The 24,171-nt window shown below is 45.6% G+C and overlaps 1 protein-coding gene across 8 annotated transcripts in view; it reads left to right on the forward strand.

Moving 5' to 3' along the window:
• Positions 1-24,171, forward strand: part of akap13 (A-kinase anchoring protein 13) — a 394,804-nt gene that overhangs the window by 147,845 nt on the left and 222,788 nt on the right. For all 8 annotated transcript variants that reach the window (XM_033050598.1, XM_033050601.1, XM_033050602.1 and 5 more), the window contains one exon: positions 16,606-16,789. In XM_033050598.1, coding sequence (XP_032906489.1) covers positions 16,606-16,789 — 184 coding nt within the window. The remainder of the gene's footprint in view (positions 1-16,605; positions 16,790-24,171) is intronic.

The following is a 24,171-nucleotide window of genomic DNA, read 5'->3' on the forward strand; positions in this document are numbered from 1 at the left end:
TTTTCATACATTTCGGTTTCACCATGTAGAATTACAGCAGTGTTTATACATAGTCCCCCCCCCATTTCAGGGCACCATAATGTTTGGGACACAGCAATGTCAGGTAAATGAAAGTAATCATGTTTTGTATTTTGTTGCATATCCTTTGCATGCCATGACTGCTTGAAGTCTGCGATTCATGGACATCACCAGTTGCTGGGTGTCATCTCTGGTGATGATCTGCCAGGCCTGTATTGCAGCCATCTTTAGCTTGTTTTGGGGGGTAGTCCCCTTCAGTTTTCTCTTCAGCATATAAAATTGGGTTCAGATCGGGTGATTGATGGCCACTCAGGAATCAACCATGTTTTAGCTTTGAAAAACTCCTTTGTTGCTTTAGCAGTATGTTTGAGATCATTGTCTTGCTGTAGAATGAACTGCCGGCCAATGAGTTTTGAGGCATTTGCTTGAACTTGAGCAGATAGATTGGGTCAAAACACTTCAGAATTCATTATGCTACTACCATCAGCAGTTGTATCATCAATGATACGTGAGCTCTACATGCCCAGGCCATAACACCCCCACCACTGTGTTTCACAGATGAGGTGGTATGTTTTCGATCTTGAGCAGTTCCTTCTCTCCTCCATACTTTGCTCTTGCAATCACTCTGATACAAGTTAATCTTCATCATCTGTCCACAAGTCCTTTTTCCAGAACTGTGGTTGCTCTTTTAAGTACTTCTTGGCAAACTGTAACTGGGCCATCCTATTTTTGCGGCTAACCAGTGGTTTGCATCTTGCAGTATAGACTCTGTATTTCTGTTCATGAAGTCTTCTGCGGACAGTGGTCATTGACAAATCCACACCCGACTCCTGAAGAGTGTTTCTAATCTGTCGGACAGGTGTTTGGGTTTTTTTTCTTTATTTTAGAGAGAATTCTTCTGTCATCAGCTGTGGAGGTCTTCCTTGGCTTGCCAGTCACTTTGCGATTAGTAAGCTCACCAGTGCTCTCTTTCTTCTTAATGATGTTCCAAACAGTTGATTTTGGTAAGCCTAAGGTTTAGCTGATGTCTCTAACAGTTTTATTCTTGTTTCTCAGTCTCATAATGGCTTCTTTGACTTTCATTGGCACAACTTTGGTCCTCATGTTGATAAACAGCAATACAAGTTTCCAAAGGTGATGGAAAGACTGGAAGAAGGACTAGGTGCTGAGAGCTCTCTTACACCTGCATTAAGGCGGCAATTAAACACACGTGAGCAATTACAAACGCCCGTGAAGCCATGTGTGTCAAATATTATGGTGTCCTGAAATGGGGGGACTATGTATAAACACAGCTGTAATTTCTACATGGTGAAACCAAAATGTATAAAAATACCCTTTAATAAAATCTGACAATGTGCACTTTAACCTCATGTGATTTTTTTTCTATTACAGATCTCAAATTGTGAAGTACAGAGGCAAATAAATAAATGATGGGTCTTTGTCCCAAACATTATGGAGGGCACTGTATTCTACAGTTGGTACTGGCATTGATTCATGTGCTGCTTGGAGGATCTCTTTCTGTGGAGAGCTTCTTGTGCAAACGGCTAAAGCTAAATCAGAGGAAAAGCAGTCCACAAACTAATTATTATCATTAACTGAGATTTAAAGATATCTTTTGTTTTTGTGAAACATGACGCTAAAAATCAGGGCGTTTGTTTTGTGTAAACTAGTTCCTTGTATTGCCTGTTATTTCCATTATCGACGTATGTTTACATAAAAATAGTTCGGGTTTTAGGTGGTGATAAGGAAGATTATTTGGGGAGAGGGATAGGATTGCTGAGGTGAATGGTCTTGTCTACATTGTCTCCTTGGATTCTCAGCATGAAATTCTAGAACACGCTTGGGGTGGCACGGTGGCGCAGTGATAGAATTGCTGCCTTACAGCACCAGAGATGCAGGTTCGATCTTGACTACAGGTGCCGTCTGTACATTGTTTGTACTGTCTCCCCATGAACGCATGAGTTTTCCTCAGGTGCTCCAGTTTCCCCCCTACACTTCAAAGACGTACAAGTTTGTAGGTTCATTGGCTTCGGTAAAGATTGTAAATTGTCCCTAGTGCTGGTTTTGTTTAGTTTATTCTGGAGATACAGCGCGGAAACAGGCCCTTCGGCCCACTGAGTCCGCACCGACCAGCGATCCCCGCAAATTAGCACTATCCTACACACGGTACGATACGATAGAACTTTATTCATCCCCCGAGGGAAATTGGTCTGCACAATTTATTTACATTAACTAAGTCAATTAACTTAGTGTATGGGGAACGCTGGTCAGCATGGACTCGGTGGGCCACTACATGGGTCAATGCTTTTCCTGTACCTTTCGTGCAAAATGCAAGACACGACAACTTTAAGCAGGCACGATTAAGATGAGTACTCATTTTTATATCAACCAAAATTAAATAGTATCAGTTTGATTAATATTAATTTCCAAAGTTGCAAACTGGCCTGTTCATTTATGACAAGCACTTTATTACACTAAAAACAAAGTGCTGCAGTGACTCAGAGGATCAGGCAGCATCTGTGGAAGGAATGTGTAGGTGACGTTATGGTCAGGACCCTTCTTCAAAGGTCCCGCCCCAAAATGTTGCCTCTCCTTTCCTTTCTTAGATGTTGCCTGACTTGTTGAGTTCTGCCAGCTCTGTGTGTTTTGCTCAAGATTCCAGCACTTCCAGTTCCTTGTGTCTCCTTGTGTCTTTATTCGTTGCCCATGTCTGCCACTGGACACAATTAATATTGTCACTTCAAAACAAAAATCTACTATGTTACTCCGAGGGCCAACATTGAGTTGAAGTGTCAGTTTTGACGTTGTGCCCATTTTTCATATTATCACAAAAATATCTCCACTCTAGTCCAAGGGAACAGTTTCAATGTTTCAAAAGTGCTTCTTTAGGTGTTAATGGCTTTGAGATATCTTAAAATGGAAGCGTAAGATTCCATTGAAATTCAGGTTTTCCATTTGTTTTAGGTTTTTTTCATCTCCCAAATGGATACTGAAGGCTGCATTAGATCCTTCAGCCAAAGTACCTTGATGTGATATATACAGACATTGTTCCTGTCACAAAGGCCCTCTCTTGCTGGTGCACGTAGATTCATTGGCAAGGGACTCTCTCCGAGCCGTGTCTCTCTGCACAGATGTGGAATAAGGCTCTATCTACATTTATTAAACTGCCAGAGGACTTGCCGGGTGCTAGTTAATTGCGTGCACTATCCATCGGTCTGATCTGACAATGATGCGCGTGGCTTTGTCAGCATAAACTGGGTGAGCACTGAGCATCTGTACACCAGTTTAGTTTAGAGATACAGCATGGAAATAGGCCCTTCGGCCCACCGAGTCCACACCGACCAGCGAACCCTGCACACTAACACTATCCTACACACACTGAAGACACTGTCCTCCTGATTAATTTTACTGTTTGTATGTCTCGATGTCGCCTTCCCCTCAGCCAACACTGAACCAGTCTACATTTACTTGAGCATTGTCTGCTTTGATCTGTCATTTTCACATTTTACCCGTGTGTATATCTAGTTTCCCTCTCCCCTGACTCTCAGTCTGAAGAAGGGTCTTGTTCCAAAACGTCACCCATTCCTTCTCCAGAGATGCTTCCTGTACTGCTGAGTTATAGCTGAGTCTCACGTTGCGAGTTGACACAAGAGGTACCCCGAGTTAAAACTCGTGGTAATAACGTACGATTAACGTACGGAACTCGTGGACGCAACTTAGAGACTCGTGGTGCTAACGGCAGGTACTTGTGAAACTTGTCAACTCTTGCAAAAAATCAAACATGTTTAAAGTTTTCCACGAGTCAATTTTACTCTTGTGGTTAAGAATTGAAACATTTTAACTCGTTGTAAGAATGTAGTGGCCCGTGCGTTTACCTTAGTGTATCGTGAGTCTACCGTGGGAACTCTTTAACTCAGCGGGCAGGCAGCAGCAGATTGTCGCTCCCTTCAGTTTCCCAGCGACAATCACCTGCCATAATGCGAGAGAGATCATGCACTCTTGTAGGTCTCCTTTGCACGTCGGTGTTTCTGTCTTTCTCCACTCATTGTTGGCCCTATCTGTCACACTCCCACCTACACCCCTCTGCTTCCCGGCCATGTGTGTGACCCCTTCCCTCCCCTCTCCAGCTCCCCGCCCATTGCACCGGGCGCGGGGGCTTTGCATTGTCTTCACGTCGGCGATGCCAGCAGGTCAGTGCCAGTCGCCCCAGGGCAGTCGCTCCCTTCAGTTTCGCAGGGGGTCGGGACGGGACTGGAGTTGGGAGGGAAAGGTGGGGGGGAGGGGTGGGTGGGTTAGGTGAGCAGGAGAGTGGGGTTGTTTACAGTTGCAGAGGGAGGGGGCAAGGGCGGTACAGTTCCCAGTCTCAGCTCCTGTCCAGGGGGGTGGCCGAAGACGTCAGGACCAACGGGACACCGACCCCCAGGCCCAACAGGTCCACTGCAAGCACGGAGAACCCAGAGACCCACAGCCAACAGCAACTCCAGCCCAGCCCCGCTCCAACTCCAGAGGAACCCGGGTGGCAGATGTGGGGGCGCAGCTCGGGAGCTGAAGGGAGCGACTGCCCCGGGGCGACTGGCACTGACCTGCTGGCATCGCCGACGTGAAGACAATGCAAAGCCCCCGCGCCGGTGCAATGGGCGGGGAGCTGGAGAGGGGAGGGAAGGGGTCTCACACATGGCCGGGAAGCAGAGGGGTGTAGGTGGGGGTGGTGACAGATAGGGCCAACAATGAGTGGAGAAAGACAGAAACACCGACGTGCAAAGGAGACCTACAACAGTGCATGATCTCTCTCACGTTATGGCAGGTGATTGTCGCCTGCCCGCTGTTCCTGACGCTAAAGCCTTGGGATCGTTGCCCTTCGTGTTGGTGTGGAGGGGGAGGGGGGGTATTGTGCTGTTTGATCGCCCCCTGCTATCCCAGGGACAGGGAGACACAGCGGCTTTTGAGGCTGGTGGGCAATCACTTCCAAAGTGTCTGCCCACACAGTCAGTATACCTCTCCTACACTTGTCACCCGCACTAAGATCATCCCGCAGAGAATGATCCCAGCCTAACCCAAGAGCCATGTCACCCCAGACAGATTAATGACGCCCCCCCCCCCCCCCCCCCCCCCCCCCCCCCCCCCCCCCCCAATCTCTCTCCACCTCAACTCGCGCCTGGGCACCAAAGCAGCTCAGGAGGCGAACCCTGAGCTCCGTCTCACAACAATCTGATGTGCACATCCGTCCACATTCAAAGATTTAATCTACCGTCTCCCTGCAGTGTGTAGACATGGCAGTAAATTCAATTAAAACATATCAAACCTGTGTGTTTCAAACAAATCATAAGTATAACTGCTCTGGCACTGGATGGAGCGCATTTTCCCTTTGTAGGTCACATCGATAGATGCGGCCGCGCTGAATTCTATCTTTAAAACAAAGCCACAGGATGGAGAGGTCTTCTTTAACACTGTTGCTTATTAAAACATAACACTGTTGCTTATTAAAAACAAACCTTTAATCAGGACTGGCTCAAGAGTAACTCGGGAGACGAACTTGGAACATCGCAGAAATGACAAGTAAACGGCAAACTTGTCATACCCGTGGGAACTCGGTTAAACTCTTGATTATACACTTGCAATCTCGTACACAACCACGAGTCTTTCACTCGGGGTACCTCTTGTGTCAACTCGCAACGTGAGACTCGGCTTTTACTCAATTTTGTGCCTATCCTAGGGACAATTTATATTAGCCAATGAGCCAACAAACCTGAGGTACACAAAAATGCTGGGGAAACTCAGCGGGTGCAGCAGCATCTATGGAGCGAAGGAGATAGGCAACGTTTCGGGCCGAACCCCTTCTTCAGACTGATGGGGGGGGTGGGGGGGCGGGGAGAAGAAAGGAAAAAGGAGGAGGAGCCCGAGGGCTGAGGCAAGAAGGGGAGGAGACAGCAAGGGTTAACAGAATTGTGAGAAATCAATGTTCATGCCACCAGGATGCAGACTCCCCAAGCGGAGTATGAGGTGCTGTTCCTCCAATTTCCGGTGTTGCTCACTCTGGCCGTGGAGGAGGCCCAAACCTGTATGTCTTTGGATTGTGGGAGGAAACTGGAGATCAGTCAAGTACTCAGTATCTAACCCAGGTCTCGGGCACTGTAAGGCAACAACTATACCTCTGTGCCACCGTGCTGCCCCAGTCATCCAGCAATGATAGAACATGATGGTTTCAAAAAGAGACCATACCGAGTATTTTGGTTCCACAAATAGAACACATTTCGCCTTCCTGTTAAAGTGACATGCAAACCATATTCACAGTCTGATTGGGTATAAAAATTTAAATACTAACATCAAACCACACCCATCTGAGCCAGTGCACCTAATTTTTTCCACAGCTGATCCAATCTGACATTCTCTGCCAATAACACGATCTCAAACATGCTCGTAATCTGTTTGAGCAAACAATTAAATGCATCCGAGCTCAATTTCTCCAAATTGACTTCCTTTCTCTGCAGAATGGCAGTGACACAGGTACTAAGCCAGAGATCCAGGTTCAATCCTTCATCTCCAGTGCTACTGGTGTGGAGTTTGCTCGTTCTCCCTGTAACCACTCAGGGTTTTCTCTGGGTGCTCTGGTTTAGTTCAGTTTAGAGATACACTGCGGAAACATGCCCACCGAGGTTGCGCCGACCAGCGATCAACCCATACACGCTCACACTATCCTACACACTAGGGACAATTTACAATGTTTACAGAAGCCAATTAACCTACGAACCTGTACGTCTTTGGAGTGTGGGAAGAAACCGGAGCACCCGGGGAGAACATACAAACTCCATACAGGCAGCACCCGTAGTCAGAATCGAACCAGAGTCTCTGGTGCTGTAAGGTAGCAACTCTACCACTACGCCACCATGCTACCCAAGGAGTTTCCTCTCTTATCCCAAAGTTGGCGGGGTTGGTAGGTTAATTGGCGAGCGCGCAGGTGAGTGGAGGAATATGGGTGGATTTGATGGGAATGTGGAGGGAATGGACATTGGAATAGTGTAATGGGATGATGCAGACCAAGGGTCACACTGGACGTGGTATTCGTCTGGGCTGACAGCAAGACCCGAACCAACCGCAACCCAAAGGTCTTGTTGGAATGTACTCCTGACACACACTTGGGGTCTTGTTGAGTGGCCAGGCTGTTTAGTGGGAAGTGCTCATTTACAGCATTGTGTTGAAGTAGAGTTTTGAGGTTGCACATGAATAATAGTGATTGGTTTATCTTAGAAACCATTCCTTCTGCATGCTGATTGTTCCCAATGGATCAACTGATATATCCAATGGAAGGCCGAGTGAACACTGGTGCTGCCTCGTCTTGTTCCTGCCAAAATATTGAAGAAGATCGCGTTGTTGTTCAGAACATTGTAATCATCCCTGAATGAAAAAAATGATCTTTACTCCTCAGTTTAGTTTAGAGATAGAGCGCGAAACAATCCCTTCAGTTCAATGGGTCCACGAGAGTAGTGATTCCCGTACACTAGTTCTATCCCACACATTAGGGACAATTTACAGAAGCCAATTAACCAACAAAACTGCAAGGTGGGAGGAAACCGGAGCACCCGGGGAAAACGCATGTGGTCACTCTGTACAGGCAGCATCCGAGGTCAGAATCGAACTTGGGATTCTGGCGCTGTAAGGCAGCAACCCAGTTTCTGTGAAGGCACCGGCAGGATCTGAGGAAAAGGCTTGGGCTTGAACTGCTCAACTCCATTGCTCTCCTCACAGATGCTATCTGACCCGTCTAGTCCCCGTATTTTGACTTTTATTTTGGATTAAGAGAAGCGGAGGTATTTTGCTCTGGGTGTTTCCATAATGCCTCTTAGTATTCCTTTCAGGGAAGCTCAACATGTTTTGCAGCCGGTGAAGTATCCTTGAAGTATTGCAGGAATTCTGCTCGCGTGCATCCAGAGAATGCAACGCAGCTGGATGGAGATGAAGGTTGCGACTGTGATGGAACATTGATAGTATTGATCCATGCTGGCAACGCTCAAACCTTTCTTGTTCAATACATCCTGAGGACAATCTGGGACTACGTTCCTGGAAAAAAAAATAACTTTGAAATTGCTAGTGCAACTCTAAACACTAAAATTGACTTTAGTCTAGAGCAGTCATTTGGAGTCTACAAAGTAAACAGCTAAGTCTTGGCAAAGACTCGCTCTTTGTCCTTTGTTTGTGTAGATTGGAGCACAGCCTTTAATTCTTTCACTGTTTTCCCCCAAATGCCAGGAGATGTGAAGTTGAGAGGAGGCACATTGGGAGTTGGGTCAGGGAATTTGATTGCATCTTTCTTCCCCGATGTTGGCATATAAAACATCACTGTGGCACAGCGGTAGAGTTCCTGCCTTACAGTGCCAGGATCCGGGGTTCGATCCTACCCTCGGGTGCTGTCTGTACGGAGTTTGTATGTTCTCGTAATGTCTGCGTAGGTTTTCTCTGGGTGCTCCGGCTTCCTCACACACTCCAAAGACATGTGGGTTTGTAGGTGAATTGGCTTTCGTCAAATTGTAAATTGTCCCTAGTATGTAGGAGAGTGCTAGTGTACTGGGTGATCGCTGGTCAGTACGGACTCGGTGGACATAAGCCTGTTTCCACACTGTGCCTCTAAAGTTAAAAGTACTAAGTAAAAACCTAAAGATTCATCAGCATGGGGAGAGAGAAGATTGGCTAATGAAGCTGCTCTAATTACTTCATTGTGTAGGAAGGAACTGCAGATGCTGGTTTGCACCGAAGACAGACACAAAATGCTGGGGTTACTCAGTAGGTCGGGGAGTATCTCCTGCTCTCTAGACCTGCTGAGTTACTCCAGCATTTTGTGTCTATCCAATTGTTTCATTCTTTGTTTAAAATTCCTGATTATATAGCAGAGTTCAAATGCGTGCCATGTGTTGAAGTTGAAATGAATGACTTGTGACTGATGGGGCACTGGTGGGAACGTTCCCTTGAGGGAACCCAGTTTCTCCTCTTGTGTGGGGTGAAGATGGGATGATGGCTTTATCAGATGACCTTTAACATAGATGCAGGATGAGTGCCGCCTGTTGTATCAATGTCAGGAGTGCAAATGTCTAACATCAACTGGACCCAGAGATATAACAAATGATCGGGCCAACTGAATTTTCAGTTTAGTTTAGAGACACAGCATGGAAACAAGCCTTCGGGCCACCGAGTCTGCACCAACCAGCGATCCCCGCACATTAACACTATCCTACATGCACTGGGGATAATTTATACCAAGTCGATTAACCTCCAAACCTGTACGTCTTTGGACTGTAGGAGGAAACCGAAGATCTCAGAGAAAACCCACACGGTCACGGGGAGAACATTCAAACTCTGTACAGGCAGCACCCATAGTCGGGATCGAACCCGGGTCTCTGGCACTGTAAGGCAGGAACTCTACTGCTGCCCAGATTTAAGCAAAATTTAACTAAACTAAAAAAAATAAATTATTAACTGAAATGAACTGAAACTGAACAAACTAAATTCAATAAATATCCATTTCAGTAATGTGTCTTCCTTTTACTGTGATAATCTGAGATTGAATGTTCCTCTCACCCCATCATTCTGCACCACTACACTGTGTTGACCTCATGGTGAGGGATGTGAATGCAACATTAAATAAATATACCAGAGATAAGATAAACCTTAAGTAGTGTTCCAAATTTAAAACCAAGTGATGTGAAAGAGTTTAACACAAGTAAAGGGTAAATCTGTGACTAACAATGGATTATTTTTGTTCAAAAGGTTATCCACACACACACACACACACACACACAATTGCTATTCTAGTATGGAACTCTGGGGACAGAAGGCAGATTCAGAGAACATGCACAGGAACGGGCCTTCCGACCCACAATGTGTGTGTCGAACATGATGCCAGGTTAAACTGATCTCAACTGCCTGTACATAATCCATATCCCTCTATTCCCTACACTTCAACGTGCCTACCTAAAAGCCTCTTAAATGCCACTATCGTATCTGCCTCCACCCCCCACCCCATGGCAATGTGTTCCAGGCCCCCACCGCTATGTGTAAAATAAAAACTTGCCCTGCCCAACTCCTCTAAACTGTTCCCTCTCACCATAAAGAAACATTGAACCATAGAAAATAGGTGCAGGAGTAGGCTATTTGGCCCTTCGAGCCAGCACCGCCATTCAATATGATCATAGCTGATCATCCATAATCATTACCCCGTTCCTGCTTTCTCCCCATTTCCCTTGATTCCGTTAGCCCCGTTATAGCCAATTAATAGCCAATAATCTGTTCATTTGCACTTTATCAGTGTAATAATTCATGTGTGTATATATTCATACAATGGTATATGGTCACACTGATCTGTTCTATATTCGTGCCTACTATGTTATGGTGTGCTATAGCAAAGCAAGAATTTCATTGTCCTATCGGGGACACATGACAATAAAACTCTTTTGAACTCTTGAACTAGCCACCCCCATTATAGCCATGCCTTCTAGTGTTGGACTATCTATGGCTCTCATTATAATATCAAGTCTCCCCTCGACGTCCATTCCGGAGAAAGCCACGCAGGTCTATACAACACCTCTCCCAGTAGCTGAAACCCTCTAATCCAGGCAACATTCTGACAAACCTCCTCTGCACTCTCTCCAAAGCCTCCACGTCTTTCCTGCAATTTACCAAATAATGAAAGGTCTGGATAGAGTGAATGTGGAGAGGATGTTTCCACTAGTGGGAGTCTCATAATAAATGGACGTGCATTTAGAATGGAGATGAGGAGGAATTTCTGTAGCCAGAGGGGAGGTGAAACTGTGGAATTAATTGCCACAGACGTCTGTGGAGGCCGTCATTGGGTATTTTTACAATACAATACAATACAATACAATACAATACAATACAATACAATACCTTTTATTTATCATTTGAACCTCACATGAGGTTCAAACGAAATTTGGTTTCTGCAGCCATACAAAAAAAGAACCAAGACACACACCAACACAATTCAATTCACATAAACATCCATCACAGTGAGTCTCCTCCTCACTGTGATGGAAGGCAAAACTTGTCTCTCCCCTGCTCTCCATCCCCCTCCCGAAGTCGAGGTCAAAGCCCCCGGCGGGCGCTAGCAAGTCCGCGGCCACTCAAAGCCACGCCGGGCGATGTAGGGCCCTGCCCCGGGTCTTGATGTTGGAGCCCCGGCGGGCGCTAGCAAGTCCGCGGCAATTTACAGCCGCGCCGGGCGTTGTAAGGCCCCCCTCCAGGTCACTCTCAACCCCGCAATTCGGGCGGGAGAAGTCGCCGCTGCCGGTGCCCCGCAAAACGGTCTCCCACCGGGGACCCGCGAGCTCCCGGTGTCACCATCCACCGGAGTCGGGTCGCAGCAGCGCGCCACCGCAGCTCTCCACGCTCCGAAGCTGGGCAGCTCCACGGAGGTAGGTCCACAGCTCCACAGCTCCACGGAGGTAGGTCCGCAGCTCCACAGCTCCACAGGCTCCGTGACATCAGCCCCCAGGTCGCTCCGGTCCGAGGCCGCTCCACGGCGCTAGGCCCCAACGGCAATCTCCCTTTTAAAGGGGAGATTGTTAGTTTGTTGATTGGTAAGGACGGGGAGTCCTTACTAAACAGGGAGAAGGCAGGGGAATGGGGTTGAGAGGGAAAGATAGATCTGACATGATCGAATGGTGGAGTCAACTTGATGTGCTGATTGGCCTCATTCTGCTCCGATGTCATATGAACTGATGTACTGAGGGCGACCATGGATTCACACTGGATTCATTAAGGGAGAAGCAAGTTATAGGACAATGAAATTCTTGCTTTGCTTTAGCACACCAGAACATAGTAGGCACGAATACTGAACAGATCAGTGTGTCCATATACCATTGTATAAAAATATACACACATATTGGCTAATAATGTTCAGAGTTTTGTCCGAGCCGAGTTTAATAGCCTGATGGCTGTGGGGAAGTAGCTGTTCCTGAACCTGGTCGTTGCAGTCTTCAGGCTCCAGTACCTTCTACCTGAAGGTAGCAGGGAGATGAGTGTATGGCCCGGATGGTGTGGGTTCTTGATGATGCTGCCAGCCTTTTTGAGGCAGCGACTATGATAGATTCCCTCGATGGACAGGAGGTCAGAGCCGATGATGGACTGGGCAGTGTTTACAACTTTTTACAGTCTTTTCCGCTCCAGGGTGCTCAAGTTTCCGAACCAAGCCACAATGCAACCGGTCAGCATGCTCTCCACTGTGCACCTGTAGAAGTTAGAGAGAGTCCTCCTTGACATACCGACACTCCGTAATCTTCTCAGGAAGTAGAGGCGCAAATGTGCTTTCTTTATGATTGCATCAGTGTTCTTGGACCAGGAAAGATCTTCAGTGATGTGCACGCCCAGGAATTTGAAGCTCCTGACCCTCTCCACCATCGACCCGTTGATATAAATGGGGCTGTGGGTCCCCCTCCTCCTCCTTCCAAAGTCCACAACCAGTTCCTTGGTTTTGCTGGTATTCCTGGTTTCCTTGGTAATGACCTGTTGCTTCGGTTTGCTTGGGATTAGATGTTGGGGTTCCCCTGCCAGGTTGAGTCAGGGTTTGGTTTGTAGATAATGGTGCAGCAGATGCTGCCAGGACTTGCCTATAAACACTTTCTTTTGTGAGTCACAAAGGAGTCTGCAGCGCCACAGGGCTGCCTGAGTCACCAACTACTGGAGGAGATGGAAGGATCATTGCAGCGGGCAGGGCTGGCCTACCAACTGCTATGAATACTAATTACTCTAACTTCAAGTAACCTCTGCATTCCCTCTCTCTCCATCCCTCTCCCACCCAAGTTGCACAAGCTTCTCCTTCTCACCTCATGTCATAAGTGATAGGAGTAGAATTAGGCCATTCGGCCCATTCCGTCCAATCCATTAAGTCCATTCTGCAATTTAATCATGGCTGATCTATTTCTCCCTCCTAACCCCATTCTCCTGCCTTTCCCCCATAACCTCTGAAAGCTGTACTAATCAAAAATCTATCTATCTCTGCCTCAAAAATATCAATTGCCTTGGCCACTACACCCTTTTGTGGCAAGGAATTCCACAGATTCACCACCCTCTGGCTAAAGAAATGTCTCCTCATCTCCTTCCTAAAAGAACATCCTTTAATTCTGAGGCTATGGCCTCTGGTCCTAGACTCTCCCACTAGTGGAAACATCCTCTCCACATCCACTCTATCCAAGCCTCTAACTATTCTGTATGTTTCAATGAGGTCCCCCCTCATTCTTCTAAACTCCAGCGAGTACAGGCCCAGCGCCGACACTAATTTTAGGTTAACCTACTCATTCCTGGGATCATTCTTGTAAACCTCCTCTGGACCCTCTCCAGAGCCACCACATCCTTCCTCAGATGTGGGCCCAAAATTGCTATCAATATTCCAAATGTGGCCTTACCAGCGCCTGATAGGGCCTCAGCATTACATCCCTGTTTTGCAACCACTCTTGAAATAAATGCTAGCATTGAGTTTGCTTTCTTTACTACTGATTACACCGAGCAAACAATGACTGTTTCCTTTATCATTACTTTGTTGCATATTTTTCATTTGTTTGTTCTATATCTCTCTACATTCCCATCTATATCTCTCATTCACCTTTCCCTTGACTCTAGCCAAGGGTGTTGACCCGAAACGTTACCCATTCCTTCTCTCCAGAGATGCTGCCTGTCCCGCTGAGTTCCTCCAGCATCTTGTGTCTACTCCAAGCTGTGCTGCTCAAGGGCCTGTCCCACGGTACGAGTTCATTCAAGAGCTCTCCCAAGTTTAAAAAAAAATTAAACTCGTGGTAAGCACGTGGAATGTACGTAGCGGGTACGTCGGAGCTCGATACGTCTCTTAGCGGCTCGTAACGCTAACGGCAGATACTTGGGAAACGCGGTAGGCTCGTGAAGACTCGTGAAGATTTTCAACGTTGAAAAATGTCCACAGGAGCCCTGAGTACCTACGAGCAGCTGTTACCGCAATTCTCCGAGTTTGAATCAGGGGAAACTCGGGAGAACTCTTGAATTAGCTCGTACAGTGGGACAGGCCCTTCAATCTCCTCCCAAAGTTACAAAACATTTAATTCAAAATTTCCTGCTCTATTTTCAATATTGCATTTTTAATCCTTTGTGAAATTGTTATAAATAAACCTTGTGTGCCTTGTCTTCCTGCATATAGACACTCAGCTGTGCATTTGGGTGCATCGGTTTAGTTTAATTCAGTTTTTTGTCACGTGTACCGAGGTACAGTGAAAAACCTTTTGTTGCATGCTATCCAGTCCCTAGAAAGACTATGCATGATTACAACCGAGCTGTCCACGGTGTGCAGACACATGATAAAGAGAATAACGTTTAGTGCAAGATAAAGTCTGGATAAAGATAGTCCAAAGATTTTTAATGATGTAGATGGTAGCTCAGGACCACTCTAGTTGTTAGTCGGATGATTCAGTTACCTGGTAAATGCTAGGAAAAAATGGTCCCTGAATCTGGAGGTACATCTTTTCACACTTCTGTACCTCTTGCTTGATGGGAGATGGGAGAGTGGAGAAGAGCGAGTGACTTGGGTGCGACACGTCCTTGATTATGCTGGTGGCCTTGCCGAGGCAGCGTGAAGTATAGATGGAGTGAATAAAAGGGAGGTTGGTTTGTGTGATGGTCTGGGCTGCATTCAAAATTCTCTGCAATTTCTTGTGGTCTTGGATGAAGCTGTTCCCAAACCATGCCGTGATGCATCCTGATAAAGTATAAGGTGTGTATATATATATATATATATGACTGCTTGGCTTTTGGGCAATTGGGCAGGATGTTGGTCAGTGAGGGAGGTTTTTAATCTACCCTGTGTGTAAAAACAGCGATTCTGATGTGATAGTGGCATTGTAAATAGGAACTTGGTGATGTTGGAGAGATTTTGTTTTTCTGTTTGTGTTAAAGATTTAGTAGGATTACACTGAGTGATGAAGTTGGGTTGAGATCAACCTCCCAGATTGCTGCAGTGGAAATGTCCACACAGCTGGCTTAAAATGTGTTGAAAAATCGCTGTAATTAAGTAACACCCTATCATGATCTTGATTAAGGTTTTTGTAGAATTTCGAGGACATCTGTGGAACAGCTGCATCTTATAGTACTGTTACAGTGCCAGTTTCGTTGCTCTTCCAAACCGTCTTTAGGCAAGGGGAATGGAGGGCCTATTGCTGGCGATTCAGCTTTTGGTGGTCTTTCCATTGGAGGTATCATCAATTTGTCGCACATAGAAAGTATGGAAACAAGCTCATCAATTCCGTGCCAACCATTTACCTCCTATTTGGCATGATCCTGTATTAATCCTTTCATTATTATCCCCGCATTCGCATCGATTCCTCCCCAGGTTCTACCCCACACGTCTACACTCGGGGAGATTTGTACCATCCCGCACATCTTTCAGATGAAACCCGAGCACCCAGGGGAACCCATGCAGTCACAGGGAGAACCTGCAAACTCCGCGCAGACAGCACCGGAGGTCAGGATTGAACCTGGTTGCTGGAGCTCTGAGATAATCGAGTTATAAGTGGCACCAGTGTGCCACCCTAGATTGAATCTTCTGACCTACATGCCTTAACACAACAGCTGGGCAAACCCTCACCCCATGGCATCAATGAAACCCTTGAGAGACTTCCATAATAATTGTCTCCCATTTAAATTAATGATCCAGTCGTCAGGTGACCACAATGCAGCGTGCTTATGTTGATCATTTGTGTCTGCAACGCTACTGCTTTAAGTTAGCTTTTTTAAGTAACCTTGCCCGCCCTCAATGAATGTCGGTAAGAAGTTTTGAACTGCCCTCAAGGTTGGCCACAATGGCCAGGTGATGCCCAGTACTGGACATACACGAGACCAAGCAGCATCGACGAGGAGAGAACCGGTTAAATCCCAGGCCGATGACCTTTGAACTAAATGAATGACCTGAAACATTAACTCTTTCTCTCCAAGTGTGTTTCCTACACTTTGCAGATGGTATGCAGTTAGAAATATAAGAAAAGATTGCATTTCAATTGCATTTCAATTCTTTTAATAGCAAGAATAATGAAAATGACTCTTGCTATTAAATACACAAATCGCCACAGAATATGTGACAGAGGAGATGAAAAGCTACATTATGTTGGAGAGTCCACAAGGAGTATATCTTTACTTTAACATTTATTTTTTCTCACTGAAGTTTCATAGATCTGTTCTCCCTGTGAGCTGATTTATCATTTTTCAAGCCATATAAAATAATTTCAGTTCCCCCAGTGTGTACCAAGTATTTCTCACTCACCAAAAAATATAGCTATCCTGTCACTCATTCATTTGCAGCTTGCGAAATCTCACAAATGGTCGGTCAAGTTTGCCGACAAAACAAAGCAATTGATCAAGAAACACAAAGTACTAGAGGAGCGCTCGCTGCATGTCTGGCAGCATTTGTGACGAGAATGGACAGGCGATGTTTCGGGCTGGGGTCCACATGAGGTTATGTTTTTGCAAATTGATGAGGCAGTAGCCAAACGTGAGTTTTGGTGCTTGGCATGGATGAAGGAACCAGTGAAACTGATACCGGTCTTGTGTGCACCTTTTGTTTTCCTGCAGCTTCGATCCCTCGGGAGACGTTAATGCATTTCACAGCAAGACTGGGTCTGTCCCGGCTGGCCTCGTTCCTGCTGCAGCAGCCAGGTGGACAGGAAGCGCTTGGTATTCCCAACCTGGATGGCGCCACGCCCATCAATCTCGCAGCTCAGAGGGGCTTCCGTGGTCTGGAGCAGCTTTTTGCACAGTAAGTGTGGAATTGCTTGCTGATGGAAATGGTTGGACAAAGAGTGTTGTGTGCTTTCTCCCCCCCAGACAACAAACAGTTGCAAAGGCTGTTTGTTATAAATTGATACCAATTAATGTCACCAGCACTCAGGTTTTGCACAAACCTGCTTAGTGAGTTGAGTAAAAGAACTTTATTATTCCACCGTCGTCATTGTGTCTAATAACCTTTTACCCGTTCAATTCTAGGCAATGCATTAATTATAGTTTCACATTTTTGTTCGTGAAAGGGTGCATATGCTTTCTATTGAAGACTGTTATTAACAGCGGCGAGCAGGGTTGGTGTCAAGCTACAGGTACAGGGAATAAACAGAAAGGTAATGAGATATTTTGGAATGGGGAGGTTAGAGCCATGTGATGTGAAGTGTGAAACAGATATTGGGTTTCAGCTTGGAAGGGAGCATTGCATGTGGAGGATCCATTCTCTACAGGAGGCAGAGAGTCGGGCCTGAGGAGAGGCTGGAGTCACAAGTGCAGTTGTCTTAACAGTTAAACACCTTCCAGATGACTGAGGTATTGATTAGGTCGCAAAGGAAGGGTAGGCAGTCACAGCCTTGTTCTCCGGGAGGACATGTTCAAGAGTAAAGAAGCTTTAAGGTCAGAGGGGCAAAATTTAAAGGAGATGTGTGGGGCAGGTTTCTTTTACACAGAGGTTGGAAAGCGCTGCCAGGGGTGGTGGTTGAGACAGATAGTGCATTTAAAGAGGCTTTTCGATGGGCACGTGGCTATGCAGGGAATGGAGAGATATGGCTCACGTGCAGGCAGATGAGATTAGTTTAACCCAGCACCGTGTTTGGCACAGATATTGTGGGCAGAAGGGCAGGTCCCTTCTTCTTTCCTGCCCATCTTCCATGTTTCAAATGTTGACATCGCTGTCATCGTCTGTCCTGAAAAGGACCCAAGCTTCCGGCGACAATGAGTGGAAGCCATCACTTGTCGCAATAGATGATGGTGGGAGCAGAATTAGCTCAGGATACTTCCAGTTCCCAGCCCCGCGACATCAGACTGAAGAAGGGTCTCGACCCGAAATGTCACCCATTCCTTCTCTCCAGGGATGCTGCCTGTCCCGCTGAGTTACTCCAGCTTTTTGTGTCTATCACCTTGTCCAATATCCATCATCAGTGGCCGTGCTTTCAGCTGCTATGGACCTTCGCTCTGAAATGTTCCCGTTTAAACCTCGCTGCCCCTTGTTGCTCCTTTGAACTACCGTTTCACATATCACCTCTACTGAAAAACCTCCTTTCTTTGGAGTTGATATCTGTTTGATTGCAATGAGGTTAGCTTGGGGAAGCTGTGTAGCATTTGTGGTGCTTTTTAAAATATTGCTTAAAGGGCCTGTCCCACTGTACGAGGTAATTCAAGAGTTCTCCCGAGTTTCCCCTGATTCGAACTCGGAGAATTACGGTAATAGCCGTTCGTAGGTACTCGAGGGCTCTCGCGGACATTTTTCACACTGTTCAAAAAACTTTGTGAGTTTCCACGTTTCCCGAGTACCTGCCGTTAGCATTACAAGCCGCTACGAGACATCCACAAGCTCCGACGTACCTGCTACATTCTACATACTTACCACGAGTTTAATTTCTTTTAAACTCGGGAGAGCTCTTGAATTACCTCGTACAGTGGGACAGGCCCACTCAAAATGCTTGAAGTCATTGAGGAAGTGGTTGACTGCAGGAACAATAGATTTATAATTCCTGTATGGAGGCTTTGGAAAGGGTGGACAAGAGGTTAAGCAGAATGCTGACAGCATGAAAGGGCATTAGTTATAAGGAGAAGGTGGACAAACATGGGTTGTTTTCCCTGAAGTGTCGGAGGCTGAGCAAAACCTGATAGAAGTATATAAAATTAGGCACAGATGTGGTAGACAGTGGCAACCTTTTTCCCAGATTGGAAATGTCAAAGACAAGAGGGCATTGCTTAAAGGAGAGATGGGAAAAGTTTAGAGATGTGCTGGGCAAGTTTTGTATGCAGAGAGATGTGGGTGTGTAGAGCGTGCTGATGGGGATGGTAGTGGAGGCAAATCTAATTGTGGCATTTAAGATTCCTTTGGATAGGCACATGGATATGCTGGGAATGGTAGGATATGAATCATGTTCAGGCAGAAGAGATTAGTTAATCCATGTTCGGCATAGACAATGGACTGAAGAACCTGTTCCTATGCTGTACTGTTCTATGACTGTTTTGTATAAATTAAAATTTGGTCAGGTTGACTAAAGCTTTGTACGTTGTTACTAATATTAGCAATGTTGGAATTCTATGTAAAGACAGTAAATGAATCTGCAAGATGAACATAAATGCTTCCTCAAAGAGCTTCTCCAAATAGATTTTACCAAAAACAAAATAGTCGGGTCATTTAGTGGAAACAAAATAGTCGGTAAGAACAAAGGCTGAGAAGCACAAAATCAAAGAGAACCAGATAGCCATAGAAACAGTCACACTGGGCTGTCCTGTCCTGTCAGCTTCACTAGCAAGGTAAGATGATGGCATTCAAGATACAGGTAGACACAAGAAACTCATCGGGTCAGACAGCGTCTCTGGAGAACATGGATAGACGATGTTTTGGGTCAGGACTGTTCTTCAGACTGAGGAAGGTTCCGACCCACAACGTCATCTATCTATCTTCTCCAGACCTGGTGAGTTACTCCAGCAGGTTGTGTCTTAGTAACATTCAAGTTAGATTGGGTTGGTTTCGGATGGATTTGGTTGTACGGGAGAACTCAAGGAAGAACCAGTGCTCCAGTCCGATTTAGGACTTCTGTGCACCAGTCGGAATGGGGAGTGTAGAATCTTCCATTGGCCTTTAACATAGAACATATGACTTGTATGGCACACGAACAGGCACATCACCCCTCAATGTCTGTGCCGAACAAGACGCCAAGATAAACTAATCTCATCTGCTTGCACCTGATTCATATCCCTCCTATCCATATGCCTATCTAAATGCCTCTTAAGCATCTATCTTCCTTCACCGCCAGCCCTGATAGCATGTTCCAGGCACCCATCGCCTTCTGTGTACATTTTTTTTTAAACTTGCTCCACACATCTCCTTTAAATGTTGCCCCTCGACACAACATTACCTATTCTCCAGCACCACCAGGACCTGACCTGTGGCTGGAGAAGTTGCAAAGATCTTCCTCAAGGTTCTGTAATCACTTCTTCCCTCTTGTAATAACCTGGGAGAGATCCCATCAGGCCCTTGGGATTTACCCACCTTGATGTCTTTCAACTATGCCGACACTATGACGACAGTGATCTCAAACTGCTCTTGCAGAAGAGTATTCTCCATACTGATATCATTGTCCGCCGTGTCCTTCCTCCATTCTGATTCCAGGTGCATGTTATTTATTCACTACCTTGCCTATATCCCCAACTTTCAAGGAAATGTTTTCATGAAACCGCTGAACTCCTTAACCTGGAACTTTGTCCCTCACCTGTCTCCGTACAGTGTGAGCCATGACTCCATTGTTGCCTGTCCCTCAGCGCAGTGGACGTAATGTTTTTGAGCTTCGATGTGTGAGCCTCTGTGCACTTTGTGCAACGTTAACTTCAAATCTCTTGATAATTCTCCCTCAGCATTTTGAATACAACGTAATCTACCAAGCTCTTCAAAGTGGCTCCCCCGTGTACATCAACCCCAACCCCCATGATGTATCTCGTCCTCTGCATGCAACAACCCCTGAAGCCAGTTTAACCCCAGAAATGAATCATATTTTTCTTTAGTGGGTTAACAGTCATAAGGAAGGTACACAAAAATGCTGGAGAAACTCAGCGGGTGCAGCAGCATCTATGGAGCGAAGGAAATAGGCAACGTTTCGGGCCGAAACGTTGCCTATTTCCTTTGCTCCATAGATGCTGCTGCACCCGCTGAGTTTCTCCAGCATTTTTGTGTACCTTCGATTTTCCAGCAGTTCTGCAGTTCCTTCTTAAACACTAACAGTCATAAGGAACTGACTGTTGAATCCGTCTGAAGAAGGGTATCGAAACCGAAACGTCACCCATTCCTTCTCTCCAGAGAAGCTGCCTGTCCCGCTGAGTTACTCCAGCATTTTCTGTCTATCTTCAGTTTAAACCAGCATCTGCAGTTCCTTCACACACAGTTGAATCCTGTAGTCAGCATTGTCGCCAATAATGTGTCCTCCTGACCTATTCGACACTGAAAGCAAAGTTTTCTGTAAGTTCACTTTGTACTATAAACTTTGTACTACAAACTATAGATTTTAAACTTTAATTTAGACTTTAAAGATACAACATAGAAACAGGTCCACCAAGACCGTGCTAACCAGCGATCATCCATAAACTAGCACGATCCGACATACGAGGGACAATTTACGGAAGAGAATTAACCTACCAACCTGTACATCTTTGGAGTGTGGGAGGAAACCGGAGCACCTGGAGAAAATCCACGTGGTCACAGGGAGGGCGTACAAACTCTGTACAGAGAACACCCATAGTCAGACTTGAACCTGGGTCTCTGGTGCTGTAAGGCAGCAACTCTACCACTACGCCACTGTGCTGCTCTTTGTATTGCTAACCCATGAGCCACTTTGTCTGATCTATGAATATAATGTAATGAATATAAAGACTCCTCATTAGCTCCCCTTCCCCCTCCCTACACCAATTGAACCTTACTTCCCCGAGAGCCCCAAGAGAGCCTTCACCAGTGGAATGAATAAACCTTCAGTGAGGGAGAGAAGCCTTTATGTACAATTATAATGTTACTACTTTGTACGCCAGCATTCTTGTAGTTTCAGAGTAAGGCCGGATAATTATAGTCAGTTTCCCAACGTAAACCTTTCCTGATGGTAGCTTAACCTCAGTTCATTAAAAAGGAAACCTTTATCCTTACACGAAGTCATGGGCTTAATCCCATTAGAAGTATTTATAGACCAGGGATGGATGAACAGTACTGATTCATTGTGCTACTCGGTTCTTATTCGGGACACTCCCTGTATGGCTGATGCTGGGGGTTACTCCCTGATGTGTCATTGAAACGGCTGCCAGACCTCCAGTGGATTAGGAAGAATACGAGATGTATAGGAGTGTCACTGACATGCTCACAATGGCCACGAAATTCTCAGCACCACTAATTAACAGTGACAATTTAATAATTATCAAGATGATTATCCAGGGGACTTCCTGCGTGGACACTTTGGTCGCTTTGGGTTCACTGTCCTCCTGCCGCTCGCTCGGTGGCTCTGGTTATCATTAAGTAGTTTGAGTGCATCGCCTCTGCCAAGTCCACAGATTTACGTGTATTGTAAATGCGCGTAGACACCATCTGTAGTAAATCAGCGAAAAAATAAATACGCTTCACATGACGTTGCACATTAAGTGGAGCAATCTTCTGCTGCTTGGACCAGAGGCAGTGTGTGAATGTGTTAATATTAAAGCTAGCCTACACCCCCCAGCAGAGGTATAGTGACCTGGATGTGAATATTTGCAGACTCTGTGTTTCTGAACCAGCCTTCCTCTGAACAAGGGTGGAGGGAGGACCTAATTAAAAGGCTCGCTCTCCCCCATTAGGCAACAATTAATTTCCAGATGATTTTGATCTCCAGGTTGGGCAATCCCAATCTAATGTTTTGTATTCGTTTATGGACCAGTTTCAAGAATTGGCTGATTGTTATTAAGGAAACGTTTAATGATAACATAAGGAAAATGGAGTTTGCCAGTTGTAAAGCAGGAAGAGAGAGATTAGCGTGCAGTGCAGCATGAGAATGTTGGTGTCTTTCATGCTACTTTATCGTGGTATCGAGCAATTACCTGAGAGATTATAAACATGCATTTAAATGGGCACAGCAGTAGAGTTGCTGCCTTACAGCATCAGAGACCCAGGTTTAATCCTGAGTATCCTATCAGAACTGCCCCCTCCATTGACTCCTTTAAGTCAAGACTAAAAACTATCTCCCAAGCCTTTCCTGACATCCACTGAGCGAGGGTTATATGTATATATGTATGTAGTTTGTTTGTTTATACTATTCTTATAACAAATGTAAAGCACTTTGGCCAACGAGAGTTGGTTTTTAAATGTGCTATATAAATAAATGTGACTTGACTTGACTTGACTTGCTGTCCGTACGGAGTTTGCACGTTCTCCCTGTGACCACGTGGGTTCTCTCTGGCTGCTCCGGTTTCCTCCCACACTCCAAAGACGTACATGTTTGTAGGTTATTTGGCTTTGGTAAGTTGTAAAGTTGTCCCAGGTATGTAGGATAGTGCTGGTATACAGGGTGATCGCAGGTCGGCGTGGACTTGGGCCGAAGGGCCTGCTACCACGCTGTATCTCTAAAGTCTAACATTGTGACGTTGAAACTTACCACATCGACTGAGCACTCCAAAGTACCCTACGTTAATTGAATTTGTCGTAAAGTCGCACATCAATTTCCATCAACATTCGCTCAAATAATTGTGCAAAATCACAAGATGAGGAGCAATGAATCTGTGTGCAGGAAGGAACTGCAGATGCTGGTTTAATCCAAAGAAAGACACAAAAAGCTAGAGTAACTCAGCAGGTCAGACAACATCTCTGCAGAAAAGGAATAGGTAACATTTCAGATCAAGACCCTTCTTCAGAGGGAGAAGTGGTGACCAGGACAATTCCTTCTCATAGACTCTGAGCACCCACTCAATATTATCAACCATAGATCAGTTTCTCCCCATTGTTGGTCCAGGTTCAATGATAAAGGACTGCATTTGTTTATTCATTATTAGATTTGGGAGTCATTGACAAAATAATTATTCATTGTCCATCCTCAGCACCTGGTGAAAAACCAAAGTGAGTTTTATTTTCTTGAAAATGCCATTTTGTGTTTGGCTCAGTAGCACGTTGTATAGAGGCCTGCAAATATTCAATTTGTTGCCTGTGGTTCTTGACCCAGAAGCAGTCCGATGTTCAACTTTGAGAGATGTATTATTTTTACCACTAGTTGACAAGCCATTGATATTTGGCACATTGGCCTTCATCAGTTTTTGGCGCCTTGGGCTTCATCAGACAAAGCATTAAGTATAGGTCATGTTGCAGTTGTACAATACATTGGTGAGGCTGCATTTAGAGTATTGTGTTCAGATTTGGTCACCGTTTTATAGGAAAGATCTTATCAAGCTGGAAAAGTCAAGTCAAGTCAAGTCAAGTTTATTCGTCACATACACATACGAGATGTGCAGTGAAATGAAAAGTGGCAATGCTCGCGGACTACAAAAAACAAACAAACTACAAACAGAATGGAACAGAATCACATATTATTTTATGTGCGAAGAAGATTTAAGAGGGTGATGCCAGGGCTCGAGGGCCATGAGCTACAGGGAGAGGTTGAGCAGGTTAGGGCTCTATTCCTTGGAATGCAG

This window comes from Amblyraja radiata, chromosome 34 (assembly GCF_010909765.2).
Source record: "Amblyraja radiata isolate CabotCenter1 chromosome 34, sAmbRad1.1.pri, whole genome shotgun sequence".
NCBI classification, from domain to species: Eukaryota; Metazoa; Chordata; class Chondrichthyes; order Rajiformes; family Rajidae; genus Amblyraja; species Amblyraja radiata.